Here is a 19343-nt window from a genome sequence, read left to right as displayed (position 1 = left end):
GCCGCCTCCTCTTCTCCCTCGGGCTCTTCCCCCAACGGCTGGTCCTCCACCATCCCGGGGCTGAAGGCTCTGCTCTTTCCTCCCCGTCCCCACGTCCTCCTGCAACGCGGCTTCTCCTGCCGCCTCCCCCCTCGCCGCTGCTAAGAAGTCTTCTAGGACGACCTGCCTTTCCAGTAACTGTCTCTCTTCTTTAACAGCATCCCGCAGGTTATCGCCCAGCTCCTCCAAGCGATGCTGAGGTGCGTCTCTCCCGTCCAAGTCCCTCGACAATCCTCTTTCTCCTGTATAACATTTTCCACTATCTTAATGAAAAGAGACCCCACAACGTCAGTTGCTACACGGCCCCTGAGGTCTCCAAGCAGTCTTCAATTCAGGGAGGGCTGATTCTGCAGCCTCCGGTGTTTCCACCCTCCCCCAGTTCTGGGGAAGGCCCCACCCCTCTAGGAGGTACTCTACGCTAGACCAGTTCCCCACTAGGGGTTCCCCAAGTTGGAAGCGCCACAGCTGGGGGGATACTAACAGGTGAAGCGGCACCTCTGCCGCTGCATCCGCTGGGGCCTCCCCACCATCCGCAGGAGCAGCCCTCCCAAAGGTCGCACCCATTATGACAGATTTTGGGTTCAGAGATACCCTGCTGACTGCCGCCAGGTGTAAGTCCAGCGAAAGGAAATCCCAGGGCAAAATACTTCTAAAAACCGAAATCAGTCAAAGGGAGAAATAAAGTTTAAAACACGTTTATTGTTTACAACTGATGTTCCGGCAAGTCAACCCCTCCCTTTAAACTCTCAGGTTCAGACACACCCTCGGTTGCCCAGGTAATGGACCCACAGACCTGGAGATGGACGTCTCTCCACCCCTGAGGATGTGCAAGTGCCCTAAAGCCAGGCGAGATACTCCGGAAATGTTACAATTTTACCCACACCCAGCAATGGGAGGGGTTGGGAGGAGGGTGGGGAGGGGTCCGGAGCGCAGGCCTGAGTCCCTGACTCTCCGTGCGCCCCTGGACCTCCTCCCCTCTCTGGGCCAGTGTCTGACCCCAGAAAGGGGAGCGGGCCGCGCCCCGCCCCGGGCCCAGCTGGGCGAGCTAACCCACGTGGCGCGCCTGGCGCAGGGAGCTTTCATTAGCTCATTAGATGCCAGTTGGCGTTATTATGGTGATTATCCCCATTATTATCCTTAATAGCTAATTAATTAGAATTACTACGTCCGCCCCGAGTCCGATTGGGTCTCTCCGGCCGGGAAGTCACCGGACCCCCGGCAGAGGAGAGCTCGGACTTGGACTGGGACTCGGACCCGGTCTCCCACCCACCCACGCCCCCGGCCCACCCCATCCTTCCCGGCCCACGTTGGCCTAGCAAAGCAGCGGGCAGGCTGGGGTGGCGCGGGCCAGGAGGAGGGAGTCTGGGTGAGCGCGCGCCTATTGTCGTCCCCACCTCCGCGCGGGGACACGGCAAACCCATCGTGAGCCGTCGGGCGCTAGGACCGTGCGGCCCCGTCGGCGCCACGCGGAGAAGTCAAGCGGCCCCAAAGCCATGCCCCTCCCCCTGACGATTGGCTCTCGGGCCCCAGCGCGCGGCTCCGATTGGTGCAGGTGGCCGCCACTCCGAGAGTGCCCGCCTCGCCTGGGCGGTAGGTCTCGGGTCTGCGGTCTGGAGCCGCAGGCGCTCTCATTGGGCGGGCGGACGCCGCGCGGGCAGCAGGGCGCGCGGCCAGCGGGGTCCGGAGTGCCAGCGCCCGCCCGGCCCGAGTCGGAGCCGTCATGGGCCCCGGACCTCCGGCCGCCGGAGCGGGGACGCCCCCGCGGCCGCTGTCGCTGGTCGCGCGGCTGAGCTACGCCGTGGGGCACTTCCTCAACGACCTGTGCGCGTCCATGTGGTTCACCTACCTCCTGCTGTACCTGCACTCGGTGCGCGCCTACAGCTCGCGCGGCGCGGGCCTGCTGCTGCTGCTCGGCCAGGTGGCCGACGGGCTGTGCACGCCCCTCGTGGGCTACGAGGCCGACCGCGCCGCCGGCCGCTGCGCCCGCTACGGTCCCCGCAAGGCCTGGCACCTGGTTGGTAAGCCTCCCCCTCCGAATGCGCGCCCGGCATCCCCGGGCCGGAGCCTCCCCGTCTGTCTGTCTGCCACGGCCGGAGCCTCCCCGTCTGTCTGTCTGCCACGGCCAGAGTCTCCCCCGACTGTCAGTTTTCCATGGTCTGAGCCTCCCCGGTCTGTCTGCCAGCTCCTTAACTACCTGCCCCCCAGAAGCCTGCCGTCTTTGAGGGGGAGGGCCCTCAAAACCAGATGTAGACACTCCTGCAGGGCCCAGGCTGGGGCAGGCCCGACCCGCAGATCCCCCTCCATCATGTGACCCTTCAGTGTCACTTCTCTTTGTCCGTCTGACACCCCCCGGCACCCCAGCTCTCCCTGCATTGCATGACTCCCCGTGTCTCCTCTGGTGTAGCCTGACTTCTCCGCCTGTTAGGGTGACCCCCACCCCCAGGACAGTTCTGCCGAGTGAGGATCAGGCTGCCTAGAGCCCCCCTGGGGCCCATCTGTTGCCTCCCCCAGCGCTCTCCCAGCCATCCCTGTCCCTTGTGGGCAGCCTGGTGCTTGGAGGGTTTTGGGGGCTGCCCTGGGAGCCAGGAGTTGGGGGCTGGAGGTCTGTGCCTGTCGGCCGAAGGGGACAGGCATCTGCTGGGCAGGCAGTGAGGTCCCCCTCTGTCTGGGGGCGTTGCCTGGGCTAGTGGGCTGCTGAGGAGGGGAGGGGAGGGGAGGTGGCAGGGCTGGGGCGCCCTGCCTGGGGAGCACCCATGTAAGGCCTGCCTCCCTGCCCACCCCGACCCTGGGCCTTGAGATTAGCTTGGACAGCTTTCACAGCTGCTCTTACCCTGAAGACAGGCCTGCCATCCTGACATTTGGGGCTTGCGGGCTCTTCGGGAGGCAAGGCCAGGAGTCCTGTCCGCTCCTGGGAATTCTGGGCGGCTCAGCAGAAACCAGGAGGGACCCGCTGCCATTTCCCCTGCCCTTGGGAACAATGAGGGAGGAGGCAGTGGTTTGCCCCGGGCCGTGGGAGTGCCGTATTTGCAAGGTGCAGCAGATTTCCCAGCAGCCTAAGTTGCAGGCAAGGCCCAGGGGCCAGATTGCTTGGGTCGCTTGCTTTCAGGGGTAGCAGCAGCCAGGGAGGTGGGAGCCGCAGACCGCAACCAGCTATGGCCTCCCCCAGAGAGCGGACGTTAGAGGTGTTCCCCTTTGCACCCATGCTGGGATCACTCGTGGAGCTGAGCTGAGTCTAGAGTGGTTTTGCTCATAATAGGTAAATTCAGTGACAAGCAAACAAGGTAGTTCCCAGGCCCGAGGGATGGGAGGCCTGGGGGCCTCTTTTCTGTGGCAGATGTGAGACCCTGCTGAGGAAATGGGGCCCGCGGGGGGGAGGGGATCCCCAGCCTGACACCGAGCAGGCAGAGCCCCCTGGGAGGGGCCTGCCGCTGGCTTGGAGCCTGTGGGCTGCCTGTGTGCCCCATTCATAGTTGAGGGGCTGGGGTTTGGCCAGGGCCCCACCTGCCCCCAGAGGAAGAATCTGAGTGTCCCAGGAGAGGTGGGAGCTGGGCACCTTGATGAACAGGGCACTGAAGCCTTTGTGTACAACAGGTGTGGGGCCGGAGGGGGTGCCCCAACCAGACACCAGCGCCTTCACCTGAGCCCCTTCCCTGCTTAGAGTGGGCATGTGGGGAGACCCAGGAGTGTCTGTGGAGAGAGGAAGCCAGGATGGCCCCTCATGATGCTGATGTGCCTTGAGTGGAGGTCACCTAGGCAACAGTGCCCACTTTCCTATTTTGCCCGAGTTTGAGGGTCGTGGTGACCAGATGCAATTCATCCTCATAACAAGCCTTCTGGACTCCCCCCTAGCCCAGGGAGGACCCTCAAAACCAGATGTGGACACTCCTGCAGGGCCCAGGCTGGGGCAGGTGGATGGACTGGCAGGTGAATGGCTTCATAAGGAAGCAGCAGTGCTCTGGAGGAGGGGGGCATTAGCTTTGGGGTTTTGAAGGATGAATAGGAGCGTGTGGGTCTTGTGGGGCATGCCAAGTAGTTGAAATATCTTGTGCAAAGGTGTGAAATATAGCTTTGAAGCTGCCCAAGGTGGGAAGTGGCTTAAAGTTGTTAAAATTCAACAGAGTAGATTTGAAGGTCTAATTGGCTTTATTAAGTCATTCATGAATCAGGCAGCATCCCATCCACCATCCCAAGTAGAGAGATGCTCCGGGGTTGTACAAATGGAATATACGGGAGGGTACATAAGGAATTAATTGGCAGAAGATAAGGCCCGGACATCTTCTGGCGGGGGGAGTCAGACCACCTCGCACAGACCACCTGGCTAGTGCTGACCTGCGTATTCCTGATGGACTGTTAGGTCGCGTTCCTGGGATGGGTGGGAACTGCAGTTAAGTCACCGTTTGCTGTCCTGGGGGGCACGTGACTCCATGTGGCTTCCTGTGTGTGTTCTTCTTGGACGAGAATAGTGGGAGTGCCTGCTTTCACACACCGACTCTCAGTCCCATGCCAGCCCTGTGAGGCCAGGATTTTCGTTATCTACATTTTCTGGAAACTGAGGCCCCGAGGGGCAAAGTCGCTTGCCCCAGACACCAGCCTGGCGGCCTGGCTCCGACAATGGTTAACCTGGCCTGGGCGGCAGGGTGGAGTCCCGCCAGGGCAGATGTTTCTGGGCCCCTCAGGGATCTTCCCGGCAGGCCCCTCCCAGGCACCCATTCCAGAGAAACTGCGGGGTTTTGGTTTCATTTCCCCATCCCATCTGGGGGATGAGATCACCCTGGGCCTGGCGGCAGGAGGTTGGGCTGGGGATGGGGGAGGAGGGTGCAAGGCTGGTGTGGGGTCCTGCAGGCTGAATTCTCAGCTCTGCGGCTTGCTTGGTGGACCTGTACCCTCCTCTGGAAAATGGGGTTAATAACGTCCATCCCTTGGGGCTATAAACAGGCCGCTGCTGTTATTCACTATTCACTGGTTCAAAAGGAATTGACGCTGGGTGCCAGGGACGGGAAAGCGACTTAGCCCTGTTATTCACCCCACCAGAGCCTTCAGTCTTGCCGGGGAGGCAGGCAGGAAACAATTCCCGTGTGTGCTACAGGCTGAGGAAAACAGAGCGGGATCCAGACAGAGTGTGTTGGGGCCAGGAGACTGCTGGCGACTCAGTTGGTCAGGGAGGGCTTCTTTGGGGAGGTGGCATTTGAGTCTTGAGGGATGAAAAAGAGCCAGCCTTTCCAGGATGTGAGGGGGAGGGCATTCCAGGCAGAGGGACAACAGTGCAAAGGACCTGGGGCCGCACCGGCTCGGAGGCCTGTGTGCTGGAAGCGAGAGGAGGAGAGGGGGTGGGGAGAGGCCGGACAGACTGTGCGGGGCCTCTGGGGTATGAGAGTTTTTCTGGGGGGGAGGCCCCCTTACAGGCTGACAGGGACGCTGGGGCTCAGGGGGCAGGGTCCAAACTGGCCCCGTCTCGCATCCCCTGGCCTCCTGACACCTACAGGCCCCCCAGGGCCCTTGAGAGGGGTGGGGTTGGAAGGCTGCCCCTGCCTGCCCTGGCAGTAGGAAGGGGAAGCTGTGGTGTAAATGGTGTGTCTGTGGTGGGCACTTGTGCAGGGGACCCCACGGCTCCCCTTCAGCCTGCCATGTGACCTCAGGTCTCTGCTCCCCATCTGCCACCTGGGGGGGCTTAAGGCACGTGGCCTCAGCAGTGCTGCAGCCTTTGTGCCCGTTTCCCCATGGGACCCCAGGGGATGTAACCCCGGCCCCCTGCCTCAGTTTCCCTGTTTGTCCCTGGGCCCGTGGGCCTGGGGAGCCCTGGGCTGCAGACCCTCTCCCCAGTGTGTCATCTGGGAGGGTCCCAGCCTGGCCGCACCCGGGAAGCCCCCTGATGTGTGTCCCCCTCCTGCCATCCACAGGCACCGTCTGTGTCCTGCTCTCCTTCCCCTTCATCTTCAGCCCGTGCCTGGGCTGCGGGGCGGCCACCCCTGAGCTGGCCGCCCTCCTCTACTACGGGCCTTTCGTCGTGGTCTTCCAGTTCGGCTGGGCCGCCACGCAGGTCGCGCACCTCAGCCTCATCCCGGAGCTGGTCAGCAGCGACCACGAGAAGGTGGAGCTCACGGCCCTCAGGTGTGTGGCGGTGGGCAGGGCAGGCGAGCCGGGACCGGGGCTGGGGGTCTCATCTGAAGCTGGGCCCCGCCCCGCTGACGGGCTCGGTGGCAGGACTTGCTGTCTCACGGAGCTCGCAGTGGCCAGACTGCTAGGCCGAGGCAGGCAGGAGGGTCTCTGATCTCAGGCAGGGCGGAGACCCTGCCCCCGAGGCTGCCTGATTAGGTCAGGCCCACCCAGGACCATGTCCGTGACGTCCACAGAACCCCTCATCACCGTCACAGCATGCCACCCAAACACGGAGTGCCATCCCACCAGTCACAGGCCCGGCCCCGGGGAGTGGATTAGACAGGGTGGGGCCCGGGTGTGGGGATCTCTGGGGCCACCTTGGAATCCTGCCTTGCCACTCCTGGGTCCAGTAGGCGCCTGGCTTATTGGTCAGCTTGCTTGAGGTGCTGAAGGAGGTTTTGTAGGCATGAAGGTGGTAGGAGCACACAAGGGGTGCCTGCTGGGTGCCAGGCCCAGTTCTAATTACCTTTCATCCCCACGCAGCCCCAGGGGCTGTCACGTGCCCAAGGCCAGGAGGTACTGGGAGGGCCAGGCCCGCAGAGGCGTCACCTGGCCGCCTACTCTTGCTGTTACACCGGTGTCTTCGAGGGCCCTGCCTGCCCGCAGTGCAGCCACTTTGGGCCCCAGCTCTGCTCAGCCTGGCCTCGTCCCCTCCCACTGCGGGTTCCGCCTTGTGGCCGGGAGCAGGAGGCCCGAGCTATCTATGGGTTGCCCAATATGGCAGGTTGGGGTGCGAGGGCTCCGGCTGGCGGGAGGGTATGGGGGGGACTGAGGCCAGGCTTGGGGGTTCCTTCTCCCTGCGGGCTCTACTGCCAGCCTCCTGTCATCTTCACTTTGGCCTCTGTGGGTATTGTTCTCACTTTCAGAAGGGGAAACCGAGTCCTGGTGAGGCTTAGAGGCTCCCCCACCTCTGCCCCAGCCCCCAGGCCCTGGAGGGACGTCGCCCTGCGGCTGCAGGCAGATGCAGACGCAGCTGATTCGGGACTGTGGAGTCTTTGCCTTGAGGAAGCCCAGGGTCTGGGAACCGAGAATTCTAGGGTCCTGGCTTCTGAGCATCTCGGGTTCTGACTTTGGGCTGCAGCCCCAACTCGGCCTTGCTTCCCTGAGTCTCTGCCCCCCGGGGTGGAGTTGCAGGTCAGGGGTGTAAGTCGTCAGATAATGTGCAGTCTGGGGAAACTGAGGCCAGTGGTGGCTTCCTGGGCCACCCAGTGTCTGATGGCTGAAGTCGCTCATGGGCCAGAGGTTCCCGAGGCCCACAGGCCGTGTGGTTTGTTGGCTGCCATGCTGAGGCTGCACCTGTCCGCACAGGTACGCGTTCACCGTGGTGGCGAACATCACTGTCTACGGCGCCGCCTGGCTCCTGCTCCACCTGCAGGGCGCTCCGCACTCGGGGGAAGACAGGGAACAGCTGGGGGTCCAAGATGTGCCCGTGTTCCGGGTGAGCTGGGCCCTGGGTGGGCGGCTGGGACACCCCTGAGGCCCTGAGCTCCGGGGCTCGCCTGTGGGAGCCGCTGCTGACCCCTACCTGCCCCGTCCCAGAACCTGTCCCTGCTGGTGGTTGGCGTGGGCGCCGTCTTCTCGCTGCTGTTCCACCTGGGCACCAGGGAGCGGCACCGGCCGCAGGCTGAGGAGCCAGGGGAGCACAGCCCCCTTTTGGCCCCTGCCCGCGCCCAGCACCTGCTGCTCTGGAAGCACTGGCTCCGGGAGCCGGCCTTCTATCAGGTAGGCTGGGGCAGAAGCCTGAGCTGCCAGTGGCCAGTGGCCCTACTCCGTGGGCACACGTGCTGGTCCCGGTCCCAGGAGCAGGCGCCGGCTGCAGGTGCCCTGCTGCCAGGCCCTCCACTGCCCTCGTTTGCTCCCAGGTGGGCTTGCTGTACATGAGCACGAGGCTCATCGTGAACCTGTCCCAGGCGTACATAGCCATGTACCTCACCTACTCCCTCAGCCTGCCCAAGGTGAGTGGGCTGGGGCGCTGGGCGGCCGCAGGGCTGGCGGGCCCGAGTCAGTGGGCCGTGTCTGAGTCGCTGCACCCGCTCTGCCCTGACAGAAGTTCATTGCCACCATCCCACTGGTGATGTACCTCAGTGGCTTCTTCTCATCCTTACTCATGAAGCCTGTCAACAAATGCATTGGAAGGAATGTGAGTGGGCAGGGCTGGGGGGGCAGGGACTGGAGGGCTGGGGACCCTGCGCCCAGAGCCCTTGGCTCTCAGACCCCCAGAACCAGGTGGTCTGAGCCTTACAGAAGCCCCATACCTGGTAACTGAGTTCTAGTATCCCCGCTTCTGAGCATGTTGGGGCTGCAGAGCTCTAGAGCTTTCTGCACTGTCCAGGGCAGGAGCCAGGAGTGGCTGCTGAGCGCTTAAAATGTGGCTGGCACCCAGGGCACTGCAGGCCTCGTTTCATTAGACTTTTACCGGTTTGCGTCTGGGGACAAGCAGCCCTGGCTTCAGCGGCAGCCGAGCACAGACACCACGTTAGAGCGTCGGCTCCACGGGGCCCTCCGCGCCTGTGGCTCTGGCCCATCCGAGATCAGGGCTGGGGGCTCCTTGGGGATGGCACAACTCCACCCCTCCTGTGGGTGGGTGGGGGGCGGTGTGGGGCAGATCGAAGACCAGAGGCACCGAGGGCAGGCTCACAGCTGCCTGGAGGCGGTGACGCCCGGCTGGCTCCTCTGCAGCTCACCTACCTCGTGGGCCTCCTGGTGATCCTGGCCTTCGCAGCCTGGGTGGCGCTGGCGGACAGGCTGGGTGTGGCCGTGTATGTGGCAGCCGGGCTGCTGGGTATGGGCTGTGCCACCATCCTGGTCACCTCGCTGGCCATGACGGCAGACCTCATCGGCCCCCACACGGTAGGGCTGGTGGGTGGGGCGGGGTGGGGGCTGGGGACTGGGGCTGGGGTGTGGGTGCTCAGCCCCCATGCCCGTGTCCTGCAGCACAGCGGGGCCTTCGTGTACGGCGCCATGAGCTTCTCGGACAAGGTGGCCAACGGGCTGGCAGTCATGGTCATCCAGAGCCTGCACCCCTGCTCGTGAGTACCTGCGTCCGCTCCTTTAGTGGGAGTGTACATACACCGAGCACATACCATGTGCTGGGGGCTGGGACACAGCACACAGATGTGTCGGGCAATGGGGTGGGCAGGGCTGGGGAGAGCCGGGATCTGTGCAGTGCAGACCTCAGGACCCGGGGCCCCAGGTCTGGAGGGAACTGGGTGTGCGCCCTGGAGCCCGCGCCTGGTCCCTGTGCCTGAGAAGCTGGGGTGACTCTTGCCACCCAAATCATTGCATGAGAACTGTGGCCAGAGCGGGGGCGGGTGGTGGAGAACACAGCCTAGCGAGCCTTGCCCTGGGCAAGAAGCCAGGGGGCCTCCCTGAGGTGGCCCTGGATGTGGGACCAGGTCTAGGCAACTGGGGAGGAACGGCATGTGCAAAGGCCCAGGGGCTGGCAGGCCCCAAGGTGGGCGGGAGCCAGCAGACCAGGGTCCTGGCTCACCCCTCCCACCCCCACCAGGTCGGAGCTCTGCTGCAGGGCCTGCGTAAGCTTCTACCACTGGGTGATGGTGGCCGTGACGGGCGGCGTGGGCATGGCTGCCACCCTCTCTCTGTGCAGTCTCCTTGTCTGGCCCATCCGTCTGCGGAGCTGTGAGTTGTGGGCCCCTCCACCCCCCAGGAACCCCAAACCAAGCCATGGGGGCTGGGGCTGGGACAGAGACAGACCCCCACACACTAACCACCCCCCTTCTCTTGCAGGGGACCCTGGAACCCGGCTCTGACCCTCCCCTGCGCCCACTGCCCTATCAAAGGAACCTGGCCTGTACGCTCACTGCCTGGCTGTGGCCTGCCCCTCCCACCCGTCCGTCCGTAGAGTTAGGCCCATGGTATCCAGGGGCCCGTGGGTCCTCATGGGCTGGGGGGACCCAGTCCCAGCTCTGGATGTTTGGGGTGCTCTCTGTTGTGTAGGGGCAGGCCCTAAGGGACTCAGGGACTGACTTCCCTACTCGCCCCCCAGCCTCGGCTGGGAAGTTGGGCTGGACCCGGCTGTGGCGGCTGCGGGATTCAGCAGCCAGGCTAGGGCCCGAGTCCGGCTTCCTGCACCCAGGCCTGTGCTGACAGTGAATAAAGAGGCGCCGTGGGTGAGGACTGGGGCCTCCACTTGTTGCCCAGGCTCCTGGTCCCCCGCTGCAGACAGATACCTGAGGCGGGGAGGTGGCGTTGGGAAGCATGGCCTTTACCAGTGAGTAGGTGGGGAGCTGTGCGGGGGCCGCTGGTTGGTGGAGGGGCAGTAGGGCTCCAGGGCCCACTGCTGGTAGTTCTGGGTGGTGTAGCATGGGCGCTGGGGCACCGACAGTGCTGGCACGTAGTCAGACGCCTGCCACAGCGGCTCCGTCCCGTATCGGTGCCTGTTGACTGCTGTGGGGCGGGGACCCAGTCAGGTGTTGGCCCCAGCGTCCTTCACCCCCACCCCGGGGACCTTGCTCCCACCCCCCGTTCCCTTGTTCCTGGGCTCACCATATTCCTTGCCCCGGCTGGGCCTGTCTGTCCACCGCGTGCTCCCCCACCGCGTGCTGGGGGCTCTGTACTGGGCAGGGATGATGGGATCGTGCCAGGCGGTCTCCCGGAGGCGCTGGGTGTAGGCTGCAGGGGAGGAGTGGAGGTCGCCTCCGGCCCTTGCCCGCCCCTTGGGGCTGGCCTGGTCTGAGGGCGGTGGGGCTGGGCACTTACCCGAGGGCATGTTCCGCTCCCGGTGGCTGTAGCATCCATGCCAGCAGGCGTAAGCCTTGCGGTAGGGGCTGTCCGGGGCCCGTGGGAGCGTGTACCAGGCTTCCCGGGATTCCGAGTTGGTCAGGCCAGTGGACCACAGCTGGCCGGAGGCATCGCGTCCCATGGGTGTGTAACTCCAGCCTGTTGCCTGCTTGATGACTGGCGCCCAGCGAGGCCCCTCCTGGGACAGGTAGTCATCGCTAAGGTGTGGGAGTCAGGGGACAGAGTCTGAGCCTGTGGCCATCCCCCCTCCGGCCTCAGCTCGCCCTCCCTAGAATTGGCCTTTCTGCCCTCTGCCAGGCGCCACCAGCAGTGTGGGTATAAAGGCTGGCCCACAGCACGGGGCCTTCCCTCATCCCTGCTTGGCCATGCCCGTCCTTCAACACTGGACGCCCCTCATAGCCCGTCTTTTCTGTCATGTCCCTCCCAGGACCCTCACTAAACCTTTCACGTTTGCTTGCCCCTCCCCTAGGGGACACCAGGAAGGGGAGGGATGAGGGCTGTGGCCACTCCTGGGGTCCTAAGTCCTTGTCCAGCCTCCCAGCCCTGCAGGCCCCTTCCTCCAGGAAGGCCCCTGGACTGGAGGGTGTACCAGGAATGGTGGTGGCTGCAACCCAGATTCTGGGGCCCAGGTTCTGCCCCACTGGTCTGGCCTAGAAGCCAAGGACTGGGGACACAGGGACTGTGGGGCTGCCCAGGCTCCCAGGAATACCCTCGGGTAAGCCTTGTGCCTTTGCCATCCACCCAGTTGGCAGGGACCAGGTGGGAGTGATGGCAAGCTCACATTTAAACAGGGAGCTAGGTGGCAGAGCCTGTCCTGGGCAGAAGGCAGCAGCAGGGCTTCCCTGAGGAGGGCGGGTGGGCAGACCACTTGAGGCAGAGGAGCAGCATTTGCAAGGGCCCTGGGGCAGCAGAGGATAGTATAAGGAACAGACAGGGCAGTAGAAATAACCTCTTGATGGGAAAAATCAAACCTCAGTGAGGTACCATTAAATCTAAAGGAAAGTGAAAAAACCCTAAGCTGGTGAAGCTATAGGGAAACGTGCCTGAGCATAAACCTCAAGTGGGAATTCCTTCCCTAACGCATCCCAGTAGCACCAATGCCTGGGAGAGACGGGGATATGTGCCCGCACTGTGAGCTCGACCCTGAGCAGTCTCCCAGAGACCGCGGTGATCTGCCCCAGGTCAGTCCCAGCAGGGCAGCTGGCAACATGCCCTCACCTCTGCCTTGCCCAGAGAGCCTGGCTGAGAGTTCTCACTTGGGTAGATGACAGACCACAGAAAACTAGAAGCCCATGTGTCTCAGATAAGGTGACATTAGCCTGGTCGGTCCTGGGACATCAGCCTCAGGAGCCTGACGCAGGCTGGGCTTGCCACTCAAAGGGGAATTTGAAGATCACGTGGCAAAGCCCAACCTTCTGCAATGAAAGGTTCTGAACTGCCAACTGCATAAAATGCAATTAAAATGCTCTCAAGTAATAACAGTGAAAAGTGAGTCTTTTTTATGAATGAATGTCAATTAAACCTCTCTTTAAACAACAGTGTCACATTAGAGTGAGAAAAGACTTCTCATGCTAGGTGAACACCTTCTTGGTCCCTACTAGCGATTTCTGCATCTTTTCTGACCATCACGGTATGAAACTAGAAATCAGTTACGAGAAAAAAAAACAAACGTGGAGGCTAAACCAGTGGGCCAACAAAGAAATCAAAGGGGAAAAACAGAAATGCTCAGAGACGAATGAAGACGGAAACACAATGGTTCACAGTTGTCGGGACGCAGCAGAGATGGTTCTAAGCAAGAAGATGGCGATGCAGGTCTGCCTCAAGGCACCAGGTCTCAGTCTTACCCGGCACCTCAAGGAACTAGGAAAAGAACAAAGCCCAAAGTTGGCAGAAGGGACATGACGATAATGATCAGGGAGAAATAAAGGAGGCGGAAACAATCGGTGAAAGAGCTGGCTCTTTGAAAGATCAAGGTGCCATCTTTAGCTGGACTCAAGAAAGAGGACTCAAATGAAAGAAGCTACGAGTGACATCACAGAAATACAAGAAATTATGGAAGATAACTACAGTCCTATGCCAATGAAATGGACAACCCAGAAGAAATGGATAATGTTCCTAGAAACATCCAGTCTTACAAGCCTGTGTCAGGAAGAAAGAAAATCTGAACAGACCCAGGCTAGTAACAAAATTTAATTGGTAATACGCTCCCAACAAACAAAAGCCCTGATCCAGGCCTTACCACAGGGGAACCGTACCGAACAGCTTACAGGGAGCTAATGCCTGCCCTCCTTAAACTTCAGAGAACAGGAGGGTCTCCCAGTTCAATCCATTAGGCCAGCGTCGCCCTGATACCAAAGCCAGACACCACACACCCAAAAATAAATTGACACACCGGTGTCTGAGAAACACATGCAGAAATCCTCTGTAATCCAAAGTATTAGCAGACTGAATTCAAAAACACATTAAAAGGATCATTCACCCTGACCAAGTGGGATTTATTCCAGGGATGCAAGGGTGGGTCAACACCCACAAGTCGCCATACACAGCAATGAAGTCAAGGCTAAAAATCCTCTCTCAGTACATGAAGAGAAAGCATGAAAAAGGCAACATCCATTCGTGGCAGAAACTCAACGAGGTGGGTATAGAGGGAATGTTCCTCAGCACGACTACGGCCACTGTGACAGGCCCACAGCCAGCATCACACTCCGCGGCCAAGGCTGAGCACTTTCCTCTGAGGTCAGGAACGGGACAAGGTGCTCACTGACCACCCTTACTCAGTAGTCCTGGAGGTGAGAGAAAAGGCATCCAGTGGGTAAGGAAGGAAAACTGTCACTACTTGCAGGGGACATGATATTACACATAGAAAACCCTAAAGACTCCACCAAAAAACTATGAGAACTAGTAAGGGAACTCAACAGGTGCAGGACACAAAAATCAAAACACAGACATCTGTGTGTTTCTATACACTTAAGAATGAATGAACTAGCAGAAACTAAGAAAACCCATTTACGACTGCATCCAAAAGAATAAAATACCTAAAAATAAATTAATTAAGGAGGTGAAAGACCTGTACTCTGAGAACTGTAAGATGCTGATGAAAGAAATCAAAGATGACACAAATAAATGGAAAGATTATATGCTAATGGGGTGGAAGGACTAGTATTCTTAAAACAGCCATCCTGCCCAAAGCAATCTGCAGATTCAGCACAATCCCTATTAAAATACTGCCGGCATTTTTCACAGAACTAAAGGAATAATCCTAAAATTCAGGTGGAAGCACAAAAGACCCCGAATAGCCAAAGCCATCCTGAGAAGGAAGAACAAAGCTAGGGGGATCACGGTCCCTGGCTTCAAGCTCTACTACAAAGCCGCCATATAATCAGAACAGTATGGTACTGACACAAGAACAGACCCATAGATCAATGGAACAGACTAGAGAGCCCAGATGTAAACCCACACATCTGTGGCCAATTAGTATATGATAAAGGAGCCACGGATGTACAATGGGGAGAAGACAGTCTCTTCAATAACAGTTTTGTGAAAACTGGACAGCTACCTGCAGAAGAATGAAACGGGACCACTTTCTTACACCACACACAAAAAGAAACTCACGGGTTAAAGACTTAAATGTAAGACCTAAAACCACAGAACTTCTAAAAGAAAACATAGGCAGAAAACTCTTGGATATTGGCCTTAGCAATATTTTTCTGGGTCTGTCTCCCCAGCAAGGGTAACGAGGTAAAAAACAAACCACTGGGACTACATCAAACTAAAAAGCTACACAGTGAAGGAAAACGTCAAAATGATAAAACAACCTACCAAACAGGAGACATCTGCAAATGATATAACCAATAAGGGGTTGATATCCCAAATATACAAAGAACTCATGCAACACCAAAAAAGCCAAATAACCCAATTAAAAAATGGGCAGAGGCCCCGACTACACATTTTCCCAAAGAAGCCACACAGATGGCCAACAGACATGGAGAGAAGTCCCGGTAAAACCTGAGGAGTGCTTCCCTCTCAAGGAAAAAGATTTTGTGGTATTTAAATAAGGGAGGGCATGGTTAACAGCCTTCCCTGCTCCAGGCGCCCGCCCAGCCCAGCCGGCCCTTCCCGAGTCCTCTGCCTTTCAGAAGGCTGCGCACACCCGTGTCTGTGTCCCTTTTGTGATGCAGATGTAGGAACTTGCCTTGCTCATAGTCTCTCGTCTTTTACTTAGTACTCCTGGGGACGGAGCAGCAGCAGACGGAAGCTGCGCGGTACCTCGCTACAGTTCATTCAAATGGCCTCTTATGAACAGGCTCCACTGGCTTCAGAGCGTCTCCCGAAATTCACTGAATCTCAGGCATGACCTTATTTGGAAACAGGGTCTTAGCAGCTGTGATTTGCTAAGATGTGGCCACAGGTTACGGCGAGTCCTCATGCAGGGGCTGGGGTCCTTGTAAGGAGCAGGGGATTTGGACCAGTGGCGGGGCAGACTGGGGAGACTCGCCTACAAGCTGGGGGACACCGAGCGGAGCCGCCGAGTCCCCAGAAGCCAGGGGGCACTGACTTCCCCAGACACAGAATGACCCAGAGCCAGCCGACACCTGGCTGGTAGAAGCATCCGCAGGCCGTGCCGCCCACGGTGTTAGAGCAGCCCGGGTAGTGCAGTTTGCCGTGTGTGTGGTGTGCCCCCCTGCCAGTGCCCGCCCACAGGCAGGGAGCTGGGCCCTGAGGCCAGTCAGGTGGGGAGGAGACAGGCAGCAGCTGGTGAGGATGGCCAGTAGGCTGCTGCGCCCACGGGGCTGGTGCACAAGAAGCCCAGGCAACCCCCTGGAGGTCAGACCTGAAGCCCGGACCAGCGGCGCCTGGCACAGGTGTGGGTGCTGACCTGTAGAGAGGTGCTGGGAAGTCCACTTCAAGGGTCCTGCGGGGCACGTAGGGCCAGGCAGCCGCCCACCCAAGTGTCTGCATGTCTGCCTCTGGGCGCCTGTCCCGGCTCCTGCCTAGAAGGCCTGTGGGCCATTGTTGACAGCAACAAAGGCCGCCCTGTGTCCTGGCAACAGCTCAGGCCCCGACCCAGACGGCTCCTCCCTCCCCAGCCCGCTGCGGAGGCTGGAAGGCAGGCGGCGGGGGGAGGGGGGTCTGGCTGTGGTGTGAGCCCACGGCTTCTGGACCAGACCTGGGGCTCCAGCAGCCCCTTCTTATCACCTCTCCCACCTCACCCCCAGGCAGTCCTTCCTGTTTCCCAAATACATCCAGAGCAAAAACCGCCCACCTGTGTTCACAACAGCCGAAGTGGAAACAACCCGAATGCCCACTGACTGCAGGACAAACGAAACAAAACGGGGTCCATCCACACGCAGAACATCCCTCACCAGGCAAGGGAGCAAGGCCCTGCCATGCGCTGCAGGTGGACGGGCCCTGAACACAGTGCTCAGAGACGCCCGCCAGACACAGGCCATACAGCACGTGACCCCATTTCTGTGAAATCCCCACAACAGGTGAATCCATAGACTGAATGTGGGTTTGTGTAGCCAGGGCCTGGGGCGGCAGAGGAGGGGGTGCTCACAGGACGGGGTTTCCTGGGATGACAGTGTTTAGGAACGAGAGGTGATGGGTAAGAATGTACTTAATGCCACTGAATTGTGCACTCTAAGATGGTAAGTCACATGTGATGAGTCCTACCACATTAAAAAAATGACAAAAAAAGAAGACCCTGCCCACCTTTCACCACCTCCACGTGATGCTGGCCACGGTCAGGGTATCACCCGCCTGGGCGGTGCCTCCTCGCCGTCCTCTCTGCCTGTCCCTCCAGGTTTCCATACAGCAATCGCATCCCTTCTCGTGGACACACACCCGGGGCACCCACTTCCTTGGGGTCAAAGCTAGAGTCCTCCTCAAGGTCCCCGGGTCCTGCATGACTTGCCTGTCCCTGCCCTGCCCCCCTCCCTCTCTCCCAGTTGCCCACTCTGCTCCAGCCACATGGGCCACCTTGCTGTTTGTCCCAGCTGCCAGGCCCAGTGCGGCCCCAGGGCCTTTGCACAGGCCATGCCTGCTGCCTGGAGCACCCCATTCCCAGGTGTCTCCTGGCTCAACAGGCCCTTGCATATGACAGGTTTGTCACAACCCCTGGATACAACGCTACCCTTTCCTAAGGCCTCCCACTTCCCAGCACACTGGTAGTCACAGGCTTCCCAGTCCCACACCCAATCTCACGCCCCAAGAAGCTCCTCCAGGGCAGGTCTTAGGGTCTGGTCTCCTGTCCTCACTGCCCAGGGTGGGGCCCTTCACGTAGAGGGAAGGGCCTGCTTGCTGCAGGGAGCTCAGTCCTCTCATCAAGACCCTTGGGTTCTCCAGGCCTGCCGCCAGGCTGGCTCTCCTGTCCCCAGACCTGCCCCTTGGACCCGCTTCCACACTGACCCGTCTGCGCACCACTCAACACGCTCCAGCTTCTCCCTGGTGGCCCTCTGCCCCCCAAGTGCTGCCAGCGCCAAATCCCTTTCCTCTACTGCAGAAGCCACATCCCAGGCAAGGCGAACCAGCCTTCCCCTCCCCTCTGCCCTTCCCAAGAGCAGGACAGCACCAGGCTCTCGAGGCCCCCACTGGCCTGTCTTCCATGGCCGCAGCGCCTGCCCACTGGAGCTGCTGTGCGCCAGCTCCTGGCTTTGGCAACCGTGTGGGGCGGAGGTACAGTACAGACAGACCACTTTCTTAAAAAAGATTCAAACAAAAATAAGATCTTGACCAATTGAAATACACACACCTATGTACAACACTGGCAGTCACCTGCCCCTCCTCGGGGACGGCACCCTTTCCCCACAGTGAGGCCGGGCCCTGGCTGGGCTGCAGGGCCTGGCGCGGATCCCCAGGGCCATCAGTGCACCCTGTTGGTGAGCCCAGGTGTGTGGACTTGAGCTGTCGGCCTTCATCCCAACTGGGACCAGACACACAGACAGAGAGGCGGCTCAAGCTGTGTGTGAACCCACAGCTGGTTTAATGACAGTGACACCGTGTTACATGAGAAACAAGGCTGGCTCTGCGCCGGGCACCCCGCCCCAGCCCCAGGCCCGCCAGCAGCGCCAGCTCCTGGCTTTGGCAACCGTGTGGGGCGGGGGTACGGTACAGACAGACCACTTTCTTAAAAAAGATTCAAACAAAAATAAGATCTTGACCAATTGAAATACACACACCTATGTACACTGGCAGTCACCTGTCCCGCGGCTGGCAGATGGGGCGGGAGAGGCAGGGCCCCACGATCCCACGGTCCGGTGGGTTCAGCTGACCGCACCTCCCACGAGGAAGCTGTGAAGCTGTGACGGCACCTCCCCCAGGCCACTGCCTCCCACCCCACCCCACCCCGGTAGCCTCAAACACTTCTGGAACTAATCAACAAAAACAAAGCCCAAAGGCTACACATGCACACGCAGGCCGATGGCGGCACTGGGATGTCAGAACCTGGAGGGCTCCGAGCAGAGCCGGGCAGCCCCCCAGGCCACTTCCACGGTGGCCGTCTGGTCCAAGGAGCAGCGGGGGGTAAGGGCGCTGCTCAGGCCCCCAGCCCCCCAGCCCCTGGCTCACTCTCAATTTCCCCTGGTCTGGAGACGAGGCTGGAGGCGGGCCCAGGTGCAGCTGGAGACAGGGAAGAGGCCAATGAGGTGGGACCAGGGTCAGGGGGAGCCCAGGAAGCCTCTGGGGGAAGCTGCAGGTGTCTCCACCCCTGGCTGCCCAGCAGTGGTACAGACGGACAGAACCCAGGTGGCCTGGAGGAGAGGCGGGGGAGGAGGGCCGGGCCGGCAGGACCAGCCTCAGGGCCAATTCCGCCCTCAGGCTGCCCTGGCTGGCCGTACACAGGGTGAGTCACAAGGACCCCAGCCCCACGTGGGGATGGAACAGGGGGTGAGCCCATCAGACAGGGACAGTGCAGGTCAGGGCCAACGCACACTAACAAGCAGCTCTGACTCCAGCTTTCCTTGGACGAGTCCGCCCTGCATGACCTCCTGCCGCGTGGGGCCTGGTCCTGATGTTGGGCCGCATTCTGCCCGCAAGTCACTGGGACAGCGGCAGGTGCAGCACAGGTGGCTGCGAAGAAGCCCGTCAGGCAGAAGAGTCCCTCTGTGGGTCCGGGCCAGCTGCTCGGGTCCTTCTGTGGGCCCTCCCCTGGCCGATGGGTCTGGCGTCCATCCAGCTGTCTGTCTGGTAGCAGGTGTGGACAGTGGTGGCAGCGGCGAGCAAGTGCTTCTGGGAGGAGCATGCAGCCCGACAAGGCAGGGCCAGAAACACGGGGGCAGGCGGGGGACCCAGAGGTCCTCCTCTTGCTCAACACAGCTGATGGGCCGGGGCACCCAGTGTGGGGAGCCTCAGCCCCATCCTGTGGGTGCCCGGCCACGTCCCACACCAAA

The 19343-nt window shown here is 60.4% G+C and overlaps 2 protein-coding genes across 3 annotated transcripts; one reads left to right on the top strand and one right to left on the bottom strand.

Annotated features, from left to right (window-relative positions):
• Window positions 1–1652: 1652 nt before the first annotated feature.
• On the top strand, window positions 1653–12444 carry MFSD12 (major facilitator superfamily domain containing 12). The gene is made up of 10 exons (XM_037018059.2): window positions 1653–2057; window positions 5937–6147; window positions 7504–7633; window positions 7735–7917; window positions 8058–8150; window positions 8243–8335; window positions 8875–9045; window positions 9130–9224; window positions 9704–9834; window positions 9943–12444. The coding sequence occupies exons 1-10, from the start codon at window positions 1760–1762 to the stop codon at window positions 9963–9965; spliced, it is 1428 nt and encodes a 475-aa protein (XP_036873954.2). The 5' UTR covers window positions 1653–1759; the 3' UTR covers window positions 9966–12444.
• On the bottom strand, window positions 10400–19118 carry TEKTIP1 (tektin bundle interacting protein 1). Of its 2 annotated transcripts, none has more exons than XM_073220610.1 (4): window positions 15788–19118; window positions 10915–11153; window positions 10702–10827; window positions 10400–10602 (listed from the first exon to the last, which is right to left on the bottom strand). In XM_073220610.1, the coding sequence occupies exons 1-4, from the start codon at window positions 15913–15915 to the stop codon at window positions 10421–10423; spliced, it is 675 nt and encodes a 224-aa protein (XP_073076711.1). In that variant the 5' UTR covers window positions 15916–19118; the 3' UTR covers window positions 10400–10420. The 2 variants fall into 2 exon arrangements, with proteins under 2 accessions (XP_073076711.1, XP_017509465.1); XM_017653976.3 differs by having other exon boundaries at window positions 15833–19118.
• Between the last annotated feature and the right edge of the window lie 225 nt (window positions 19119–19343).

This window comes from Manis javanica, chromosome 13 (assembly GCF_040802235.1).
Source record: "Manis javanica isolate MJ-LG chromosome 13, MJ_LKY, whole genome shotgun sequence".
Classification (NCBI taxonomy): Eukaryota; Metazoa; Chordata; class Mammalia; order Pholidota; family Manidae; genus Manis; species Manis javanica.
The sequence above is the reverse complement of the archived record's forward strand: the minus strand, read 5'-3'. Positions and strand labels throughout refer to the sequence as shown.